General features: G+C 50.4%; 8 protein-coding genes and 1 pseudogene across 9 annotated transcripts, besides 1 other annotated feature; 2 read left to right on the plus strand and 7 right to left on the minus strand.

The window, feature by feature from the left end:
• Positions 1-228: 228 nt before the first annotated feature.
• Positions 229-987, minus strand: NCS57_00189200 (annotated as a pseudogene). Its single transcript has 2 exons — positions 671-987; positions 229-619 (listed from the first exon to the last, which is right to left on the minus strand).
• Positions 229-987: a sequence feature.
• Positions 988-1,785: 798 nt separating this feature from the next.
• NCS57_00189300 (uncharacterized protein) lies at positions 1,786-6,386 on the minus strand (the record flags this gene model as incomplete). Its single annotated transcript, XM_053051940.1, has 3 exons — positions 1,786-2,362; positions 2,490-3,047; positions 3,109-6,386. 3 exons carry the CDS (start codon positions 6,384-6,386, stop codon positions 1,786-1,788), a joined length of 4,413 nt encoding a protein of 1,470 aa, XP_052920455.1.
• A 1,170-nt stretch (positions 6,387-7,556) lies between these two features.
• NCS57_00189400 (uncharacterized protein) lies at positions 7,557-8,290 on the minus strand (the record flags this gene model as incomplete). The annotated part of the gene is made up of 2 exons (XM_053051941.1): positions 7,557-7,573; positions 7,627-8,290. 2 exons carry the CDS (start codon positions 8,288-8,290, stop codon positions 7,557-7,559), a joined length of 681 nt encoding a protein of 226 aa, XP_052920456.1.
• A 646-nt stretch (positions 8,291-8,936) lies between these two features.
• On the plus strand, positions 8,937-10,301 carry NCS57_00189500 (uncharacterized protein; the record flags this gene model as incomplete). Its single annotated transcript, XM_053051942.1, has 1 exon — positions 8,937-10,301. The coding sequence occupies one exon, from the start codon at positions 8,937-8,939 to the stop codon at positions 10,299-10,301; it is 1,365 nt and encodes a 454-aa protein (XP_052920457.1).
• Positions 10,302-10,874: 573 nt separating this feature from the next.
• Positions 10,875-11,714, minus strand: NCS57_00189600 (DJ-1 protein-PfpI domain-containing protein; the record flags this gene model as incomplete). The annotated part of the gene is made up of 3 exons (XM_053051943.1): positions 10,875-11,312; positions 11,372-11,567; positions 11,647-11,714. 3 exons carry the CDS (start codon positions 11,712-11,714, stop codon positions 10,875-10,877), a joined length of 702 nt encoding a protein of 233 aa, XP_052920458.1.
• A 1,376-nt stretch (positions 11,715-13,090) lies between these two features.
• Positions 13,091-13,999, plus strand: NCS57_00189700 (NAD(P)-bd-dom domain-containing protein; the record flags this gene model as incomplete). The annotated part of the gene is made up of 1 exon (XM_053051944.1): positions 13,091-13,999. The coding sequence occupies one exon, from the start codon at positions 13,091-13,093 to the stop codon at positions 13,997-13,999; it is 909 nt and encodes a 302-aa protein (XP_052920459.1).
• A 121-nt stretch (positions 14,000-14,120) lies between these two features.
• On the minus strand, positions 14,121-15,560 carry NCS57_00189800 (Hydrolase-4 domain-containing protein; the record flags this gene model as incomplete). Its single annotated transcript, XM_053051945.1, has 1 exon — positions 14,121-15,560. Exon 1 carries the CDS (start codon positions 15,516-15,518, stop codon positions 14,121-14,123), a length of 1,398 nt encoding a protein of 465 aa, XP_052920460.1. The 5' UTR covers positions 15,519-15,560.
• Positions 15,561-15,953: 393 nt separating this feature from the next.
• On the minus strand, positions 15,954-17,393 carry NCS57_00189900 (uncharacterized protein; the record flags this gene model as incomplete). Its single annotated transcript, XM_053051946.1, has 5 exons — positions 15,954-16,143; positions 16,191-16,495; positions 16,547-16,684; positions 16,738-17,167; positions 17,224-17,393. The coding sequence occupies 5 exons, from the start codon at positions 17,391-17,393 to the stop codon at positions 15,954-15,956; spliced, it is 1,233 nt and encodes a 410-aa protein (XP_052920461.1).
• A 32-nt stretch (positions 17,394-17,425) lies between these two features.
• Positions 17,426-17,645, minus strand: NCS57_00190000 (uncharacterized protein; the record flags this gene model as incomplete). The annotated part of the gene is made up of 2 exons (XM_053051947.1): positions 17,426-17,482; positions 17,571-17,645. 2 exons carry the CDS (start codon positions 17,643-17,645, stop codon positions 17,426-17,428), a joined length of 132 nt encoding a protein of 43 aa, XP_052920462.1.
• Positions 17,646-18,308: the final 663 nt, after the last annotated feature.

Genomic DNA, 18,308 nt, shown 5'->3' on the forward strand with positions numbered 1-18,308 from the left:
TCTTAATTATTTACAAGGAAAGATAAGGAATAAGCAATCTGGGGAAGAAGAATAAATCATAAGTCGTCTCCATTAAAATAGATAGCAAAGAAGATAAAGAAAAGAGAGAGAGAAAAAAAGGTAGATGAACAAGAAAAGCTCAGGTAGGAGGAAGAAACGAAACCGATAGCTAAGGAACAGAGATAGGCTGGCCTCTGGGAGACAGCGAACCTACTGAAGAGTCTTCCCCTAAACATCATATCGATGCCCGCGGCGCCTCTCCTTGCGCTTGGGCTCACACGACCCCTTGCATTGGGGGCATTCAAAGTTATTCTGAGAGACATAGACACGGACGAGGCATCGTGCACAACGCCACCAGCTCGAAGCCGAGTGACGATCATCTAGCCATTCTTCGTTGACGACTTCGCCACGCTTCTGGATATCCTCGCGATGGTATTCACGCAGATGGTCGCGGAAGTGATCGCGGCGTCGGAAAGGCTCGCTGGAGCGTGTGCATCGTGGATAGTCGCAGTAGTATGCCTCGTTCGATTCAGGTTGATGAGTGTGCTTGTAGTGGCGCTGGAGATCGGCGGCCCGTCTGAAGGGTCTGGAGGTACAGCCAGCATGAAGGCAGTGAAAACTATTGCATGTTAGATTTTGAAGTGACAGAAATTGGCGGGGGCCGTCGTACCTCGAGTTGTCGGATAGACTCGTGTTTTGACTCGGCTCTGTCAAGATCTGGGATGAAGAATCCGGGTACGAATACGCGCTCGGCACTTCTGCAGATCGAGGTGTTTCTTCAGAGAATGACGGATGGTCCTGGTAGGTAGGGGAGCTCGGCCACTGTGGTGTTTCCATGGCAGAGGACGAAGAATACTGGTACGAATACATGGTTGTCTCATCCGTGGGCTGAGTTGGTTCAGTGGTGGGAGATGTAGGTTGCTGGTAGGCAGAGGAATACTGGTACGAATACATGTTCGGCTTTGAGGATTGATGCGGCCCTTGGGGCTTGTGAGTAGTTAGAAGAACTGATCACTGGAGCGTGTCCTTGTAAACTGATGACTTAATGGTAAGGGGCTGAATGTTAATGAGTCGTGATGTTCCCAGGAGGTAAAATGAAGGAATGGAGGATAAGCATGAGCAGAACTTGAGAGAAATGTGACGGGGATGCATCTTATGTGCAAACCATCGCGTTTCTTATCTTCGTGCTCTTGATCCTTGCAAGGCGTACTTTGCACATTACGGCTGTCACACGGAATCGTCCACATGCTCTTTTACTTGACTTCGGTTGTCGATGATTGGAGGTGGCTGTTGGACACCGATATGACTGGCGAAGGCTCCTGGCACTAAACCCGAAGAGTAGAGACCAACAGTGTTGCCTGGCCACTTGGAGATGGACACGTCATGTTGTAAATTCATCGACATGTATTTCCCATTGGGCCTTTACTTGGAGTTGTGTGTGCTTATGCTCTCTGAGCATTGCTGGTAATGACTGGGCAGCCAGAGTTGGCGTTGATCCTGGGGCGTTGGGGGTGATAGACCCAGCGTGAATCCGTAAAGATACATTCACGTTAGTGCCATCCTAGTTTTCTATTTGGGATTTACTGTTATCATGTGTTTGTATCTCCGTTCTTTGATATCGTGACCGATATCCTTTTTGAGAACCGTGATAATACTCAACAACAACGCGTGGACAACGGGCTCACAAGCTTAAGCCGTAGGGAGAACCTAATTTATACATGCTATAATTAAGAATTAACTACAGAATACAAACTACTAGTACTAATATAATATCTAGTGACCTGCTCAGGTATGATAGATAGCCCAGTGAACAGGCTGTTGCTTCACATTGCCGCTGCAGTGCAAATCACCCGTAGCACCGATCTTGCCGTCCTTGCTATACTTCTCAACGGACGTGTTGATGATGTCGATGAGATCCTGTCCACCGAAAGCAAAGTTCACGTTTCCATCGACCTTGGTAGCCTCGACTCCAAACGCGCATGTGCCAGCGGCCGCAATCTTGCGCTGATTCTTGCCCACAACTTGCGTCGTCCACTTGGTGCCGCCGTCTCCTTCAATGTTCTTGATGATGGACTCACAATCCTTCACCAATGGGGATTTGTCGCTCGTCTCGTTCACAAAGGTCGAATCTCCGCACTCATTCTTGCCGGGGGGGATGTCGCACGGGTAGGAGGGGCTGGAGCCCTTGGAGGCCGTATCCCATGATTGAAATGCGCGCTCAGGGCTACATACAGGGAGACGCACGAGGCCTGGGGTCGTGATGTCGACATCAAGAAGGTCCCGGAAGGTACTGTCATCGCCGGTAGGGTCCCAATCACCCGCCACGTTCTTTTTCCCATTCTTGTTATAAGTGCGGACGGATCTGGGTAAACCATTCAGTTAGCCACTGTATTGCGGTAGGGGTGGAAAAGGAAGGGAAAGAAAACCCTCGAGTTGCAAAATGTCTCAGCCGTTGGAGAGCCTGCAAAACTGGCTTGCGAATGACTCACCCTTTGATCAGGTCCTCTTTCGTGATGCCTCCAAACAACGTGCCGTCCAACGAGTCCAGGCCGGGCGGCGCACTGAACTTGTTGTTCTTACAAGTCCTCTCACAGTGGGTATGGATATAAGAACAAGAGCATTCTTCGGAGTCACCCTTGGGATATACCAAATAGTAACGTCTCCCTTCGTAGCACACGCTGGTGGCGTCCATGGTGTCTTCGTCGAGATAGTCTTTGACAGGGTATTCCTCATTGCAGTTATAACCTGAGTCGAGAACAAAGGCATACGTCTCGGAAAGTCGCCAGAGGGTAGGGATGTTAAGCCCGTAGAAGGACTTCTCAATGTTGGCTTGGAGATCATCTTCCTGCTTTAGGGTGCTTTCCCCATTATACAAGGGGCCCCCGATCAGCTTCCCGTCAGAGATGAGGTTCCATAGTGTATCAATTGCCTCATCTGTGCCGTCGAAAATCCAGCGTAGTGCCTTAACGTTAGCACCGGACCAATATTTGATTATTTGGCCCATATAACTGTTAAAAGAAGCCTGCTTCTCTGGTGTCCAGTCAGACCTGATGATTACGTGAAAGGTCAGCATGTAACATGGTCATGTCAGAATATGGGACGACTCACTCTTTAGATGACAGCAAGTCCTTGGCCAGAGTTGTACTCTGGCCAATCAGCGTCATGGTTGTATCCTTGATATTGTCGTGAGTGGCGGCGTTGGCGGCAAAGTATGGGAGCTTCTTGAGGAACGAGTTGAAAAAGGGCCCAGCAGCGGTGGCGGTTCCGATAGTGACAAGATCGATCAGGACCAGAAGCCATGTGTTGTCCTCCTCCTCAGGGATTGGAGCAAACTTGTTCCCAAAGTCGTCGAGGGAGAAGCTGATGCCGGTCGCTGCCTTGTACAGCGCAAAGTCAAAGGCCGCAAACATCTCATGGAGATAGACAAACGAATCCCAGATCATCTCTGCAGCAGGTCCGGAATCTTCCGCGTCCATTCCATTCAAGCAGGTGCTTTTAGTGTCGCAGCCGGCCCCCGATATCGATCCGCAGTCCACACCATTTCCAGTATTGAGAGTCTGGGCAACCGAATCCGAGAAAATGAGGCCACCGGCTTTGTCCGTGTCTTTGTAAATTCTGATGACATCTTTCCATGCATCATCAGCTTGGAGCCCTCTCCACCGCTCGATCACAGTGTACTCCTTTGAGCGACTGACGAAAGGGTCAGTGCAGTAATAGTCTGTCCAGTTGCCGGTTCGAGTGAAATCTTCCTTGGGGTTCTTCCCTTGGCTGACAGCTTCCTTGAACAGGGCCCAGCTCTTTGCTGGCTTGGGAACGTCGTGATACGTCTGCAAATCAACAGCCCAATCAGTAGTTCCGCCCATGCCCCATGACTTGTAGAGATTCTCTCGAACCTTCTTGGTGCTGCTGCTCATGTAGGAGACCCATTCGGTGTCATCGTAGATGAGAATGTCGCTGTTGCTGGTCGAGTCGACAAAATGCTTGACAACACGGCTTTTATCCTTGAGAATATCGCCGATCTCAGCATCAGCAATATAACCGGCGGTATCGGTGCATTTCCCCTTCTTTGCACCCGAGTTCAACCTGTCGCCAGTATAGAGACACTCCGGTCCGTAGCAACCCGCCTCGGCCATCTTGAAAGATCGACCAAAGCTGGTGACGCCTACGATGACCTTGTTGCTAGGGACACCTGCCTTGGTGATCATCGCCAACGAGTATTGAGTCTCAGTGAGGTTCACCTGGCTGCGGAGACAATTACCGAAGTCGCACCCTTCCTGCGAGAAGGCATTCTCTGTGTCCCACTGGCCATGGAGATCATACGTCATGTAGACGATATAGTCCAAAACCTTGGCAATGTCCTTGATTGGGAACTGCTTCAAGTACCAGTAGGAAGAAGGAGCAGCGATAGACAAAGACCTGCCCTTCAGCAGGTTCCTCAAGACGGCGAGGAAGGCGAGATAGTTCTTCCCCTCATCCTTCTCAGCTGGCGGGATGCCGGGGATATCAGGCGCTCCAGGGTATTCCCAGTCAATATCAACACCTTCCAAGTCATTCTTGATGATGAAGTTGGCAATCTTGGTAGCCATAGTGAGGCGGTTGGCAGGCTTGACGCCCTCGCGAAAGATGGCATAGGTGGCGGGGTTGGTCGAAAAGTCCCAACCACCGAAAGACAAAATCTTTTTGACATTCTTGACGCGCTTGAACTCTTGAAACTGATATTGGGAGAGCTTGTCGCCCACCTCAACATCAAAGTCCTGGGTCAGAGTGCCAAATGCAAAGTGCAAATGCGTATACTTTGACGCGTCGATCTGAGAAGCATCCTGATAGAGACAGTCACGGCCCATTCCGTAGCCTTGAAAGTATCCAACACGCACTGAACCATCGCCGCTGCCCTTGACAATCTTGGTACCACAGTTGGAGATGCAGCCGTTGGTGTTTTCCTTGGCAGTTCCAGGCGCACCAGTATTGGTATCAGTGCAAAAGTCCTTGGTGATACCGCACTGGCCCCAGATGTTGCAGCAGGCATTCAGGGGGCAGGGGTTGAGATCAGAGATATCAGTGGCGTCCTTGGATTTCTCGGTACCTGGCTTCTGCGGACCGCACTGAGCGTTGGAAATGGGGTCGGGGAAGGGGGGGTCACCCTCGCTCAAGCACATGATAGTCTTGTAGAATAGGCGCTCGCACCCAGCCCAGCCCCAGGTCTTCTTGTTGAACTTTTCGAGATCTTCCATTTTGAGGCCGTTCTCGATAGCAATGCTGGCGCAGTTGTCGTTCTCCTGAACCTTGTAGGCATGGCAAGATCCGTCAGAGTTCTTGGGGGGTCGGAGGTCAGGGAGGTCTCCCTTGGAGCAGCAAACATGCTGCTTGGGCACCAGCTCGGAACAGAACTTGGATCCCGGGTTGTACTTGGTAAAGTCGCTGGCCGAGATGCCGCATCTGCTTGCCAACTTGGCGCAGCTATCGCCGGAGTTGACCTGGATAGTCTTGCACTCGGCACGGACATGAAGATGCTGATGACGTCCGGAATTCCGACTGTTCGTGATGGCGAGCTTGGATGGCTTGGTAGAGTTCTTGGCATCAGCCAACTTGTCAAGTGGCGTCGTGTACAAGACCTGGCCCGTCATGTTGGTGGACTGTGAAAATGACAGGCAAGTTCCATTCGCCCAGGACTGAACAGCGTTCTGGAGGGAACCAAAAGTGGCGTTGCTTGTTACCATCAGGCCAAACGAATGGGCGCCGCCAAGGTCCGGACCACAGAATTGCATGGCCAATGTGGGCGTTGTGACATTCAAGTTGGCAAGGTTATCCTCGAAGAGCTTGAGGGCAGAAGAGCCAATCACTTGACTCTGGAGGCCTTGGCCAACGTAGAGGCCGATAGTGGCTTGGCCAGACTGGGCAAACATGATGGTGGGTTTGTCCGTGGCCCCGTGTCCATGAGCGAGGTAGCGGCGAGCCTGCTTGGTGAGGGAACGGATTCCAGAAGCAGCTAGGCCGAAATCCTCGTCCCACCAACCAATCTCATAACTGGCGTTGACGGGGGCAAAAGAAAGGGCCACGGCGGTCGAGTTTGACAGTTGAGAAAAGTCTGGACCGAATGATGTGCAGGCATGAATGCGATGGCCTGTTGAGCCATCATCAACTGGATCATACAGAGAAAACGCATAAAACATGGTTTCCTGACATTGCTTGAGCTGCTTCAGATCCGGGTAGACAGACCAGTTCCCCGGTTCGGGCCCGGAAATGCTGCACCGCTCCGGACAAGCATCAGGGTTGAGGTAATATGGACTAGCTCCGAGTCTGTTTCCCGAGTTTGCCACGGCCAGGCTAACAGACATCAAGATGCCCACAACCTGGAGTGTTGTTGCAAGCCATGTTGAAGTCAACATGGTCAAGGCAACCAACGAGGTTGAATAGGATAAAGAGAATGTCAGGAAGACAAAATAAATGTAAAGGTTGTGTTGTATGGTAAAGAGAAGGAATAGGAACGAATGATGAGATAATGAAGGAATAGGAACGAATGACGAGGTAATGAATGACTGGAGTTGTACTAATGAATGTAATGTACGTGTATTGCTACTCCTTGGTGAAAGAAAGGTTGACGGCGGATTGCCTCTTATACCAACAGAAGGTCTCTGAAACTGGAAGGTCTCTCGAGAAGCCCATCTCTCCCTGACCCTGCTCTTTGCCCGGAACAACAAGGCATTCACTCCGGTTCAGCCGCCAAAATCTTGACAAATTGGCGATTTCCTATTTTGTCAAGTCAGGCAGTGGCCGGACGTCTTGAGAGATTACTCCATCCTCCTTGCTGCGTTACAGCATAATGATATGAGCAGACAGACGAGTCAAGCCAAGACCGCAACCCATGATGGTGGATATTTGCAAGAATTTCAACGCCGTTTGTCCGGCTTGGCCACTCATTTCCATGCTGGTTTAGTGTGTTGGTTGTTGGTTGTTGGCTGTTGGTTCCATCATGTATGCATATCAAGGTGACTGGGACTTTAGAGTCTAACAGGGTACAAGGGCTCTAGTTCGGAGCGGGAGTCCCGCATCGGTTCGAACCGATACGGTTAACAAAAGAGCCCTTGAATGTTCCGAGACTGCAGTGGGGGCGGTCAGGGCATGCTGCGGGTATAGAGATGCTTGGCATGGCATGTTGACTCCACCTTACGAGGCTGTTGGTGATGGATCATTTGACATGGTCATGGCTCAAGTTCATGCGGATTCGCTGGCGAAGAGGCCGAGGCTCATCTCGGTAATTATCAGATCAAGAAAAGTCCGGGGCAACTCGTGCCAGACAAGATGGTCAGAACATAGCGACGAAACGAGCTTTGGAAAGCCCCCAGTTGAGGCACTTGATTGTATTAACAGTGCAGATAAAAGGTCTAATTGTTAAATAACTGTGCAAGCTATGAACTAGAGGGAAGATGGCCGCACAAGATTATAGAATGAAGCCGAGAGCTCCCAACATGAATGCCAAACAAGTTGCCCCCCCTGGAACGATTCGCACCGCTGCGCTCTTTTTTTTAAAAGATGAACAGTCAACTCCATCGGGAACGTCAGTGGCGGCCCGCCACTTGCATACGTCAGAAGTCATGGAGGCGGAAATGCTTGAAGCAGCTGCAGTACCTATCGTGACGGCGCAGCTCTCTGCCTCGGTTGGCGGAGATGTAACCACCGGGCAGCGATCTTCTTCATACTCGTCGGTCGACAAAAACGTGTCCTCTGTGCTTGCGATGTCGATGGCGACTCCAGCAGGGGCCGCGCAAGTCTGGTTGCTGGTTGCAGCAACAAGGTCGATCTGCTTCGAGGGACCCTTTGTGGTGAAAACAATGGCGACATTGGTCAGGTTGGTCCGAAGGACGGTGTAAGGGTCAAACCCAGGGGACCCCTCGCCGTCCTCAACACAATTGGTCCAGCGGACATGGAATGCCAAGAGCCATGTGTCCTCGGTGTCGAAGTCAAACATGTAGAAGCTATGCTTCAGATAAGGGTCGCTGCTGGAGTGATTGACCAAGGGAACTTCTTGCCGGCCGCTAATGTTGGGACCACCAAAATTGCTGTACCTCCAGATCTCATAGGTGATTGTAGGCCTGAGGAGTGGCATGAGCCTAGTGTTTCGGTAAGAGAAAACGATGGGCATCAATGGTGACGGATTGTATGTCTCATTGCGCGGGAAGACCAAGTCAATTTCCACGAGACCAGTGGAATTATTTTGCTCCTCGGCAACCCCGCTAAAGAACAGCAGGAACCAACACGCCAAGGAGGCGAGGTGGGGTAGGGGGAAAAGCATGTTGGGAATGAGGGTATTGAGAGAGTGCGCAGAAGCAGATTGCAGTCGAAGCTCTTGCAAGGACCTGAGCGGGTTCTTGTAGTGGAGTGGGATGGGTGGGAGATGCTTTGAGTACCTGCATGCGCCGTGTTGCCGGCTTGGTAGCTGTTGGTTGACAGATGCTGGTCCTGTCCGCCAGAGTAGCAGCGGGTCCTAGCAGGGATGCGATTAGCCCCTGAAGCAAATGTCGACACACGGGTATCCTGTAAAGGGACGGGAACCAGCCCTGCTCCGCTGCCAAGACCATTGTCATCGTCAACTCGCCAACCCTGATTCGTCCCGCAGCACGCGATGGATGATTAGCCTTAATTATGCCGGTCGGATCGATCCGGTTGAGTCTAACCCCCGCCAACAAGGATATATCGAGATACCCCAAGAGGGAGGTCACCCGATGCTCCAGGTACACATTTCGAACAACCAACATCGTATGCTAGCTATGCTTGACAATCACGGGCTTAGTTCACGCCCGCTACAAACCACAAGATGAAGGAAAAGTATAAGACTGAGCTGGCCAGGCTGTTGGATCTATCTACTCCAACCCATCAAGCCATCGTCGACATCCATTTCTCTTCCTTGTTCTTTGCCATCTATCCTTCAAGCTAGCGAAATGCATCTTTCATGTCTTTTGGCCGTGGGGATTCTTCCACAGTTGCCCTCCGCTCTTCATATCCCTTCACGTCGAGCTGTGGATTGCGGATTCGCAACCTCTGCCGACAGTGGTGCGACGTGCTCGAGCTTCGCCGACGAGTGGGGTCTGACTGTGGACGAGCTCAAGTCGTTGAATCCCGGCATCAGCTGCCCTGATATCGACACAGACGGGCTGTACTGCGTGGTCGGCACTGTCAACGATGATGAGCCTACAACCGCCGTTACTTCGAGCACGGCGCGCGTATCTACCCGGGTGCCGTCGTCCAGCACGACTACCACTTCCATGCCCACTGCCACGGTGAATCCCACTGTCACTGTGAAGCCCTCTCCTACTCAGGAGCCCGGGAATGGCATCGAAACCCCAAGCCCCATCCAGGAGGGCATGGTGTCCAACTGCAACAAGTTCCACCTGATTAGTCCTACAACCACCTGTGAAGGTGTCTTGAACTATCATAAAATCTCCCTCGCAGACTTTGTTAAGTGGAATCCCGCGGTTGGCAAGGACTGCAGTGGGCTGTGGAAGGGCACCAATGCCTGCGTCGGTGTCATTGGCTATTCACCTTCTCCTACTACCGCGAAGGCATCTGCAACAACTACCACCACATCAGGAAATGGAATTTCAACACCAAGTCCTATCCAGGAGGGCATGGTGACCAACTGCAACAAGTTCCACCTGATCAGCCCCACAACCACCTGTGAAGGCGTCTTGAACTATCATAAAATCTCCCTCGCAGACTTTGTTAAGTGGAATCCCGCGGTTGGCAAGGACTGCAGTGGACTGTGGAAGGGCACCAACGCCTGTGTCGGTGTCATTGGCTTCATCCCGACTCTGACGACCACCACCAAGCCCAAGCCACCAGCAACCACTACTACCAAGGGCAATGGAATCTCGACGCCCACCCCTATCCAAGAAGGAATGGTGACCAACTGCAATAAGTTCCACTTGATCAGTCCCACCACCACCTGCCAGGGTGTTTTGAACTATCACAAAATCTCCCTCGCAGACTTTGTCAAGTGGAACCCCGCCGTCGGCAAGGACTGCGGTGGACTGTGGGCGGGCACCAACGCCTGCGTTGGCGTGGTGGGAGACAAACCTTCGCCTACCACCACCGCTGGCAACGGCGTGACGACGCCTACACCCATACAGGCAGGAATGGTCAAGAACTGCATCAAGTTTCATTATATCAGTCCCACGACCACGTGCCAAGGTGTTTTGAGTTACAATAAGATCACAATGGAGCAGTTTGCGAAGTGGAATCCCGCAGTAGGTAAAGATTGCAGTGGGCTATGGAAGGAGACGCATGCTTGTGTTGCTGTTTCTTAAGCCTAAGCTTGTCTAGCTTGGGGATATCATGTAGATCCAAGTTTGATCTACTAGGAGGTACTTACCTACTCGGAGCTATATCTGTTCTATCGTGGTATATGTCACGATGTGAAGTTTTATAAATAATTTTCTGCTTCTGTGTTGAAGTGGTAAATATAATCTTACAAGAAGAGACCCTATAGGTTACGGTGTTGTGCGGTATTGGGTTTTGATACCGGCATATATTAATGACTGTGTTTTTTGCTATTGTGGCTGATGGCTTCTTGTCGTCATTGCAGATAATAATGAGATTTGAAGGTACTACGGTGTAGAACTCATAACAAATGGTTTCTGACATTGTGTGGTCATTATTTCTTATTCTTAGGATTGGGGTGTCGTTGTTAATGGGAAGTGCTTGGCTTTTGTAATTTGCTTTGAGTGGAAACTGTTCGGTATTAAGGGTTGAAGATGAAAGGGAATTCGGTAGGAAATATAGACAGTCTTGGAGTCTTGAAGGGGTTACCATCGAATGACTTTACAAGGGGCTATTCTGCGTGATGCCAATATTGGGCTGTCTCATTGGAGGCAAGGGCTTTATACCTTCCACAGCACATCCTGGTATTCGACCTCCCTGCTTGGCCATGCGCCCATCCTTGATAAAACACCAACTAGAGAGCCAACTTCACCCTTTCCCCAATACTCATGCGCAAACGCATTCAACAGGTCGGTCCCATTCAACAATGCACCGCTTGTCCAGAGCCTGCCGTCTCTTGCCCAGCGCCTCTCGACCCAATTGGTTCCAGGGGCCTCCCGGCGCAAAATACCCAACATGGAGCGTGGACCTGTCGCTGTTTTGCCCTCGAGCAGCCCAGCCAGCAAGGGTACCTGAACGCCTCCGCAGACGGTCAGGAAGGCAGAACACTCATCCCAGCATTTGCGAATAAAGGCGAGCTCCGCAGCATTGGGCGTGTACCCAAAATTGTGGGCGCCAACAAGAACAATATCCAAGGGTGGGCATGACTGGAACGAGTCCTGCATCACGCCGTCAGTGCGTGTCCATCATGGTCATGAGTTGTTTCGCGTGTATATACCATCGGCAGGATTGACATGCCGCCTGAGAGGCGACTGTGAGCTGCCTCACCGGCCTCGGAGACCCAATGAAACTTGAAGTCGACTGCTTGAGCCTTGAGACTTGGAGCTAGCAACTCATCTGGGAAGCTTTCTACAAAGTCTTTGCTTAATCCATGGAGCATGCCAACAGGTGCAATGTCGAGGAGCTCGGTCACTCTAAATGTTCGTCAGTAAGCAAGCAGCAAGCATACTTCAACCCAGGGTGGAAATCTAGTGATAAAGTAGAGGTACCGACCCATTCATCAAGACGACTCCAACATGGATGGGTCTAGTTGGGTTTGAAAGACTGAATTTCGCGGCCATTTTGATTGTCACGAGTACCAAGGCTTGAATAGAAGGGTTTGTGGTTGTGCTCGGCTGAGACATGAAGCAGTCAATTTTTTTATATGCTGAGCCTCGTCAAACTCGGAGATGCGACGGCCTAAACCAGATAGGCTGTTCCGATCACTTCAGGTCCTGCCCAGAGAGATCAACCTACACGATTCGTTGATATGCTTCAAGATCGCCAATCTCGGCATTCTCGCACAAGCGGAAGTCCGAGGAAGTCCGTGACCGAATGCCGCACAAGTCCCTCTACTACACCATGGACTGTTTCTGACGCCACAAAGCCCATCCCAAAGCCTGTTTCTAGGTTAATAGGCCTGCTACCTGTTGATAGGGCAAGCAGAAGCCTGCACAGTCACCCTTGTCGGCCACAAAGCTGATGTCACTCTCTACCAAGTCAGTGTGACTATCAACAAAACAACATAGAGCTGGAAGACCTTATTCAGAATGTACTTGAGATTACTTTTATTTCAAACTTTTATTTCGACCATGGCAGTTGAAGAGAGAAAGACGTGATATACATATTAGCTGTAGGAGCTGCATGTGTCAGGTGGCAATGTTGCTCCTAAGAGCCAAAGTAATGTGCCTTCATTATTTCCAGCCAAATGCCTCGTACCTAACCATGTAGCCTCCAAAAACCACGAGAGAAGGGGATCAAGGTGTATTTCGAGAGGCTGGTATTTAGACCAGTCAGCCCAAAATAGAAAATGAGTCACTAGCTAGCCATGACTGATTCAAGACAGTGTCTTGGCGAGGGACCGTGAGGAAGATGGCGGTGCAACACAAGGGTTAAGAAGAAGTGGGGACGGAGGCTTCACAGAATCGTGGGTCGGACAACCTCTCAACACCACGAAGGAAGAGATGAGAAATCTCAATAGACAACGATACGAGTTGGCTTTCAGGAAGAAAGGGGAACATGGTATTTCGTGTTTTTTTTTATCTTTACGATACGGCCAAAAGAGGCTTAAAGCTGTCCATTTTACACTCCCCTTCAAAGAGAATCCTGGCCGCATATTGCCAACTCCGTCTCGGCAGTTGCTGGTTTACATTGGGGAGCCTAAGATCGAAGGCTCCCCGATCGCACCAACAAAGAGTCGGCTCAACAGTGCTGCCGACATTGACGAATTCAAAATTTCTCGCTTTTTGATTTCTAAGCGTGGTCTGATGCATTTATTTCCCCCTTTTCTCGTGGTTTCTTTCTCTTCTCAAAGTCCTATAAATTTTACCTTCTCTCCTACGTCAACCCCGATATTCTCCACCAACACACAAACCCGCATCAAGTTTTCCATCATCATCGCCAACTCTCAATCTCATTCCACTTCTCCTTCTATCCTCATCTCTGTTAAGTTCTCGTCATGAAGGTCGCAATTGCAGGACTCGGAGACGTCTCCAAGTATCTCCTGGAAGAGCTTCCAAAGGAAGGTCATGACCTTGTCGCCCTCACTCAAAGCCTCAAGCCGCACATCATGACGGTCGAGCAGCGAGTGACCGACTACTCTGTCTCGAACCTCAAGAAGCATCTTGCCGATTGCGACGCCGTCGTTTCTGCAATCACCATCCACGCCCCAGAGTTTTCCTCCATCCACCTGGCACTTCTTAAGGCTTGCAAGGAGTCTCCAAAGTGCAAGCGGTTCCTCCCCTCTGTTTGGGCTGGAAACTATGAAGAGGTCAATGACCAGCCGCTCTACGCTGGTGAGGATCTACTACCCATCCTCGAGGCCCTCCGGGCGCAGAAAGATGTTTACTGGACTTTCTTCTGCCAGGGATGGATGGTGGATTACATTCTCCCTTCCGATCAACGACATCTCGCTGATTTCGGCAAACGATGGGTTCAAAACTACGACACCAAGGTCTTCACCCTCTATGGAAATGGCGCCCAGAAGGTCGACTTTACGTCGGCCAGAGACACGACCCGTGCTGTCGGTGTGCTCCTGAACCATGACCCCGAAACGTGGGAACAGTTTACTTGTGTCTCAGGCCAACAAATGACCTGGCGAGAGCTCTGGGAGTTCGTTAAAGCACGGGAACCCGAGTATACGCTCCAGAAGAAGTCACTAGCCCAGAGCATCAAACAGTTCATCGCAAAGAGGAGCAAGGAAGAGGTGGCTGCAGCCATGTACGAGGTGATGGGGCACAGCGACGCCTTGGCGTTTCCGGACGGCAATGTAGAGCGACACCGAGAGAAGTTCTTCAAGGGCATGAAATTCCGGACTCCGGCCGAGCTGTATGATGAAGCCGTCGCAAACCCTGGGATTATCATTTAAGAGTTGGGCGATGCCTTCGGGTTTCACCCTTGTCGGTCGTTAAAGAAAAGAATGGAGACTAGGTTGAGATTCTTGAATCGTGACAGTATTACTACATAGTAAAGTCAACACTTGTTCTTACTTAACACCCAGCGCTTCCGCCTGTCTCTGTATCCAAAATCCAACGACTGATGTCACGAACAACCTCTAGGTCCACATTCCCCGGTACATCATAATCAGCTGGCGTAGATTTCCCTTCTCCTTTGATGAAACAATGATCAAGTCCTTCATAAGCACGTAAACGAGTATTGTTCTTGTTGCCGAGCACACGCTCCCATTCAACCCAATCATCCTCTACCGTGACTTGATAATCGCGCGAGCCTTGAAGCAACAGCATCGGCTTCTCCAACTTCTGCGCGGTACCAACAGGATCAAGTTCACGGACGCTGTTCCAGTAAGAAGTGGGAAGGCCAAATGGAAGGTCTTTCGATAATATAGCACCAGAATCTGCTGCATCGGCTTTTTGTTCTGCCTCCGCAATGAGCTCCTGCATGGCTTCCACTGGCTCACTATCCAACGAGGCAAAGTAACGAAGTTGCCGAACATAAGCCCTGTGCAGAGGCTGACTCGGTGCAGCAAGTAAGACCACTCCACGTATCCGGCCGTCGGTTTGGGCCAGATGAGGGGCGACAGTCGCGCCGAGACTATGTCCGATGATAAAGATCCTGTTAGGATCAATTTCAGAGTGCTGCCTTGCATGGGCGATGGCATCGTTGGCCTGATCAAGGTACTCATCACCGACCGTGATAGTTGCACTGTTTTTGAACTTTTGCGCATGCTTGAGGGTCACTTTATCGAACCGGATAGAAGCGATGCCATGTTGAGCGAGGCCTAGAGCAATGTCTTTGAGAGGCTTCACTGAACCAATGGTCGAGTCCATATCGCAAGGCCCAGAACCAGAGAGAAATATGACGCATGGGAAAACGCCCGGTTCCTTTGGAAGGCAGAGAATCCCTGGCACTTCCAGTTTCAGCCCAAGTTTAAGTTCGACCTCCCGCTCAGCACCAAGCTCAGCGTAGGAAGGAGGCTTCCACTCTTGACCTAGCCCAGCAGCAAAAAGCGGACTGACGCGAAGGCCTATGAGTTTACCCGAGGATCGCATTTGGATGATCAAGGCAAGATTTGCTCTGGAGAAATGAACTGGTACCTTGGCGGAGAGAAACCAGCCACCAGAGATAACCGGTTGTCCAATTCGCTGGATCGGTCCCGTGGTTGCAGTAATCATTTGCCAGCCTTTTTCCAACACAGTCTCGGTGAGGAAAAATCGCAAAGGCAGAGCAAACTGGTTGCGCAAGTAACTCCAGCGGCCATCTTGAAGGAGCTGAATAGTCGTGGTCGCTATGATTGACAACTGCTGTTCGTTATAGGAACCTCGGCCGATCCACGAAGGCAGAAGCTCATAGAGACGAGAGAGGAGGGCAACGACATGATGCCCCGCATTCTGTAATAAAGAGGTCAAATTCACCAAAAGTCTCGACATGATTCCAGTTAAAGCCTTGCTGGAAACATGCCGGAAATGAGAGATGATGTGGAATGATTGGGAAAAGTAAGACGAGGTTGGTTGTTGGTTGTAGCCTGGAGCTGATACGTAATATCGGATTAATGGTGGCCCGGTTTGCCCTACGATCATCGTCTAGGTACATGCCCCTTGTCACTCTGACTTCCGCAGCTTATTAGTTATAGGCTAACCTTAACCTAAAATGCACTACCAACAGTAAGAGCGCGGTGTGGTTCTTAAGGGGTTAATAGAAGATCGAGACATTAAGTAGTAATTGGTTATAAAAGGGAAACACAGGGCATTTCCATCTTATATTCTTTATTCCTAAGTAGATCCGGAACTAGGTGAAACTAGGCTATAGCTACCCGTTGGCTCATGATATTACGCATTGACTAATATTCTTCTCGGCGACATGTATCAAACGGTTGCCTTATTTGCAGACTCCTCTGTAGCATCGTCTTTTTCAGTCGCATGCTCTGGTAAGCCGTCCGCCTCACTCTCGTAACTAACACGGTCCTCAACCTTCCAGATGGTCAAGACGGCCGGAAACAAGCTGACCGTCCAAAAAACAACGTTGATAACTGTTGTATAAAAAGGCGAGAATTTACTACCCAAATTAGTAACCCTCACACGCCCTTCATTAGATCAACTTACCTGCTGTTAATACCAAACGCTGCGCACTGTCCCCAACTCTCCACACCGCGCAACAAGCCCGTCGACCGGCTCAGCTCCAGTGTGCCGTCACCAATCGTACCAATGAGGAAGTACAAGTAGTTCTGCACCATATTTCCGCTCGTCTGTAGCATGATGTAGATGCCAAATGCCCGACCAAAACCTGGCGAGGTCCAATCGAGGTAGTCAGGGCGCTTCTGTTGGAAGCCGTGCTGAACGATAAGCACCCAGATCCAAAGAGAAGTAAAGAGGCCAGCGGAGAAGATGAAGCCGTAGCGGATACGGGACTGAGAATGTTAGATGTTGTGGTGGTAAAGAAGGGCAAAGTGTTGATCTACCTTGACCGTGATCTTGCTAGAGTCGAGGAAGATGCCAAAGAGGATGCATGCAAGGGTACCGGTGATGGCAGACAAGAACGAAGCCAGAGCTCGAGCTCGGACAGTAAAGTACAAGGTCAGGTATGTCGACGCATAGCCCTATACATCATCAGCAACATTGACGTATTAGTTATTCAAGGACACAATCTTACCCAATAGAACCAACTGGAAAAGAAAATCGGCAACAAGAGTCCGATTTTGCGTGTCGTGATTGTCTTCCACAGCATTCGCAGCTGTTCCTTCGCTGGGGTCTTGGCCTCGACAATGATATGCGTGCCATCCGGTCGCTGTGTCTTATCTGGAGGGGCAAGCAAAAATGCCACGGGAAAAGAGAGGACTTGCAAGCAGACAAAGACAAGGATAGTCACATAGGACACTTTGCCGCCTGTTGAGCGATTGGCATTGAGGCCGAGATTGATGGCACCACCGATGAGCTGTCCACTGTTCTTGAAGCCAAGCCAAAGAGCGAGATAGCGTCCTCGCTTTGCATGCTCGGGATATGAGAGGATGATGGCTCCCTCGGCGGCCCAATACAGGCCTGCGCTAACACCGCAAATGGCGGCACCGAAGATGACAAACCACCTTGATAAATAGTTTAGCTGCACGAGTATGGATGAATGGTGGAAGAGGGAACGTACTCAGTGCCAAAGCGATTGTTCTGATAAAGAGCCGCGCTGTAGACGGACCAGCCCAGAGTACCAGCAATCAATGTGTTCTTGACCCCAATCCAGTTGACGAAAATAGGGGAGAGAATGCAGAACAAGCCCATCAGTCCAAAGACCAGCGAGTTTCCAGCGTTGACCCACATCATGTCAGTTGTTGTCATAGGAAACAATATTATTAACATACTAGATACGGCTCAAGTGCACCACCTGCGCCCAGCGAGTTGTTCGCGTTCTAGAGGAGAATGTTAGCAAAATGTAACCAACAAAAGGAAAAAAAAAAAAAAAAAAAAAGGGGGGGGGGGGGGGGGCTGCTTGCTTACCCATAACCCAGGACCCAGCAGTGCAATGATACCACAGATGATCATCTGGGCCAAAACACTCCTTCGGAACGACATGGTTGCTTGCTCTCTATGACCGAGAATAGGATGTGTTTTCAAGGAAAATGAGAAGAGGAAAAGGCCAGAATCGAATGCATGCACAAACCGACGGAGAAAATCTGCACGAATCTGGGCTCATGCATGGAATACAATAAGCTTAAATTGTATTCTAGAAGGAAAGAAAGGAAGAAGATATAAAGGATCACCTGCAGTAGTCAGACGAATTGCTCACCGCAGACCTGCGATGGCGCAATCGCAGGATCCCGTCTAGTGTCTTGGCGCCCGCTGACATTTTCATCTCGCGATGGATAGGAGCTCGGGAAATCTAGGCACATAAGCCAAAGTCGAATCGTTCTCGCAAGGAAGAATGACGAAATTTGTCTCGACCTTTGACATGATAACATGATTCGAGTCTCAGACCTGTTGGCATTCTTTATCAGTGGTGTCATTTGCATGAGTGTACAGTAAATCTCGTTTCGGGTGGGTATAGAAGCCTGGGCCTGGGTCATTAAAATACCACCTGCCAGATGGGGCAACACCTTAACCTAGTACGGTGGGGGTTGAAAAACAGGAATGTCAGACGTGCTTCCTTTGAGCTGCTAGTTTTTCATGGGATCCATATCAGCTTCGCGAGGAATCTACGGCCGAACTCGAGCCTCAAGTCATGAGCAACGAAACGCG

Source organism: Fusarium keratoplasticum, chromosome 1 (assembly GCF_025433545.1).
Source record: "Fusarium keratoplasticum isolate Fu6.1 chromosome 1, whole genome shotgun sequence".
In the NCBI taxonomy this organism is placed as follows: domain Eukaryota; kingdom Fungi; phylum Ascomycota; class Sordariomycetes; order Hypocreales; family Nectriaceae; genus Fusarium; species Fusarium keratoplasticum.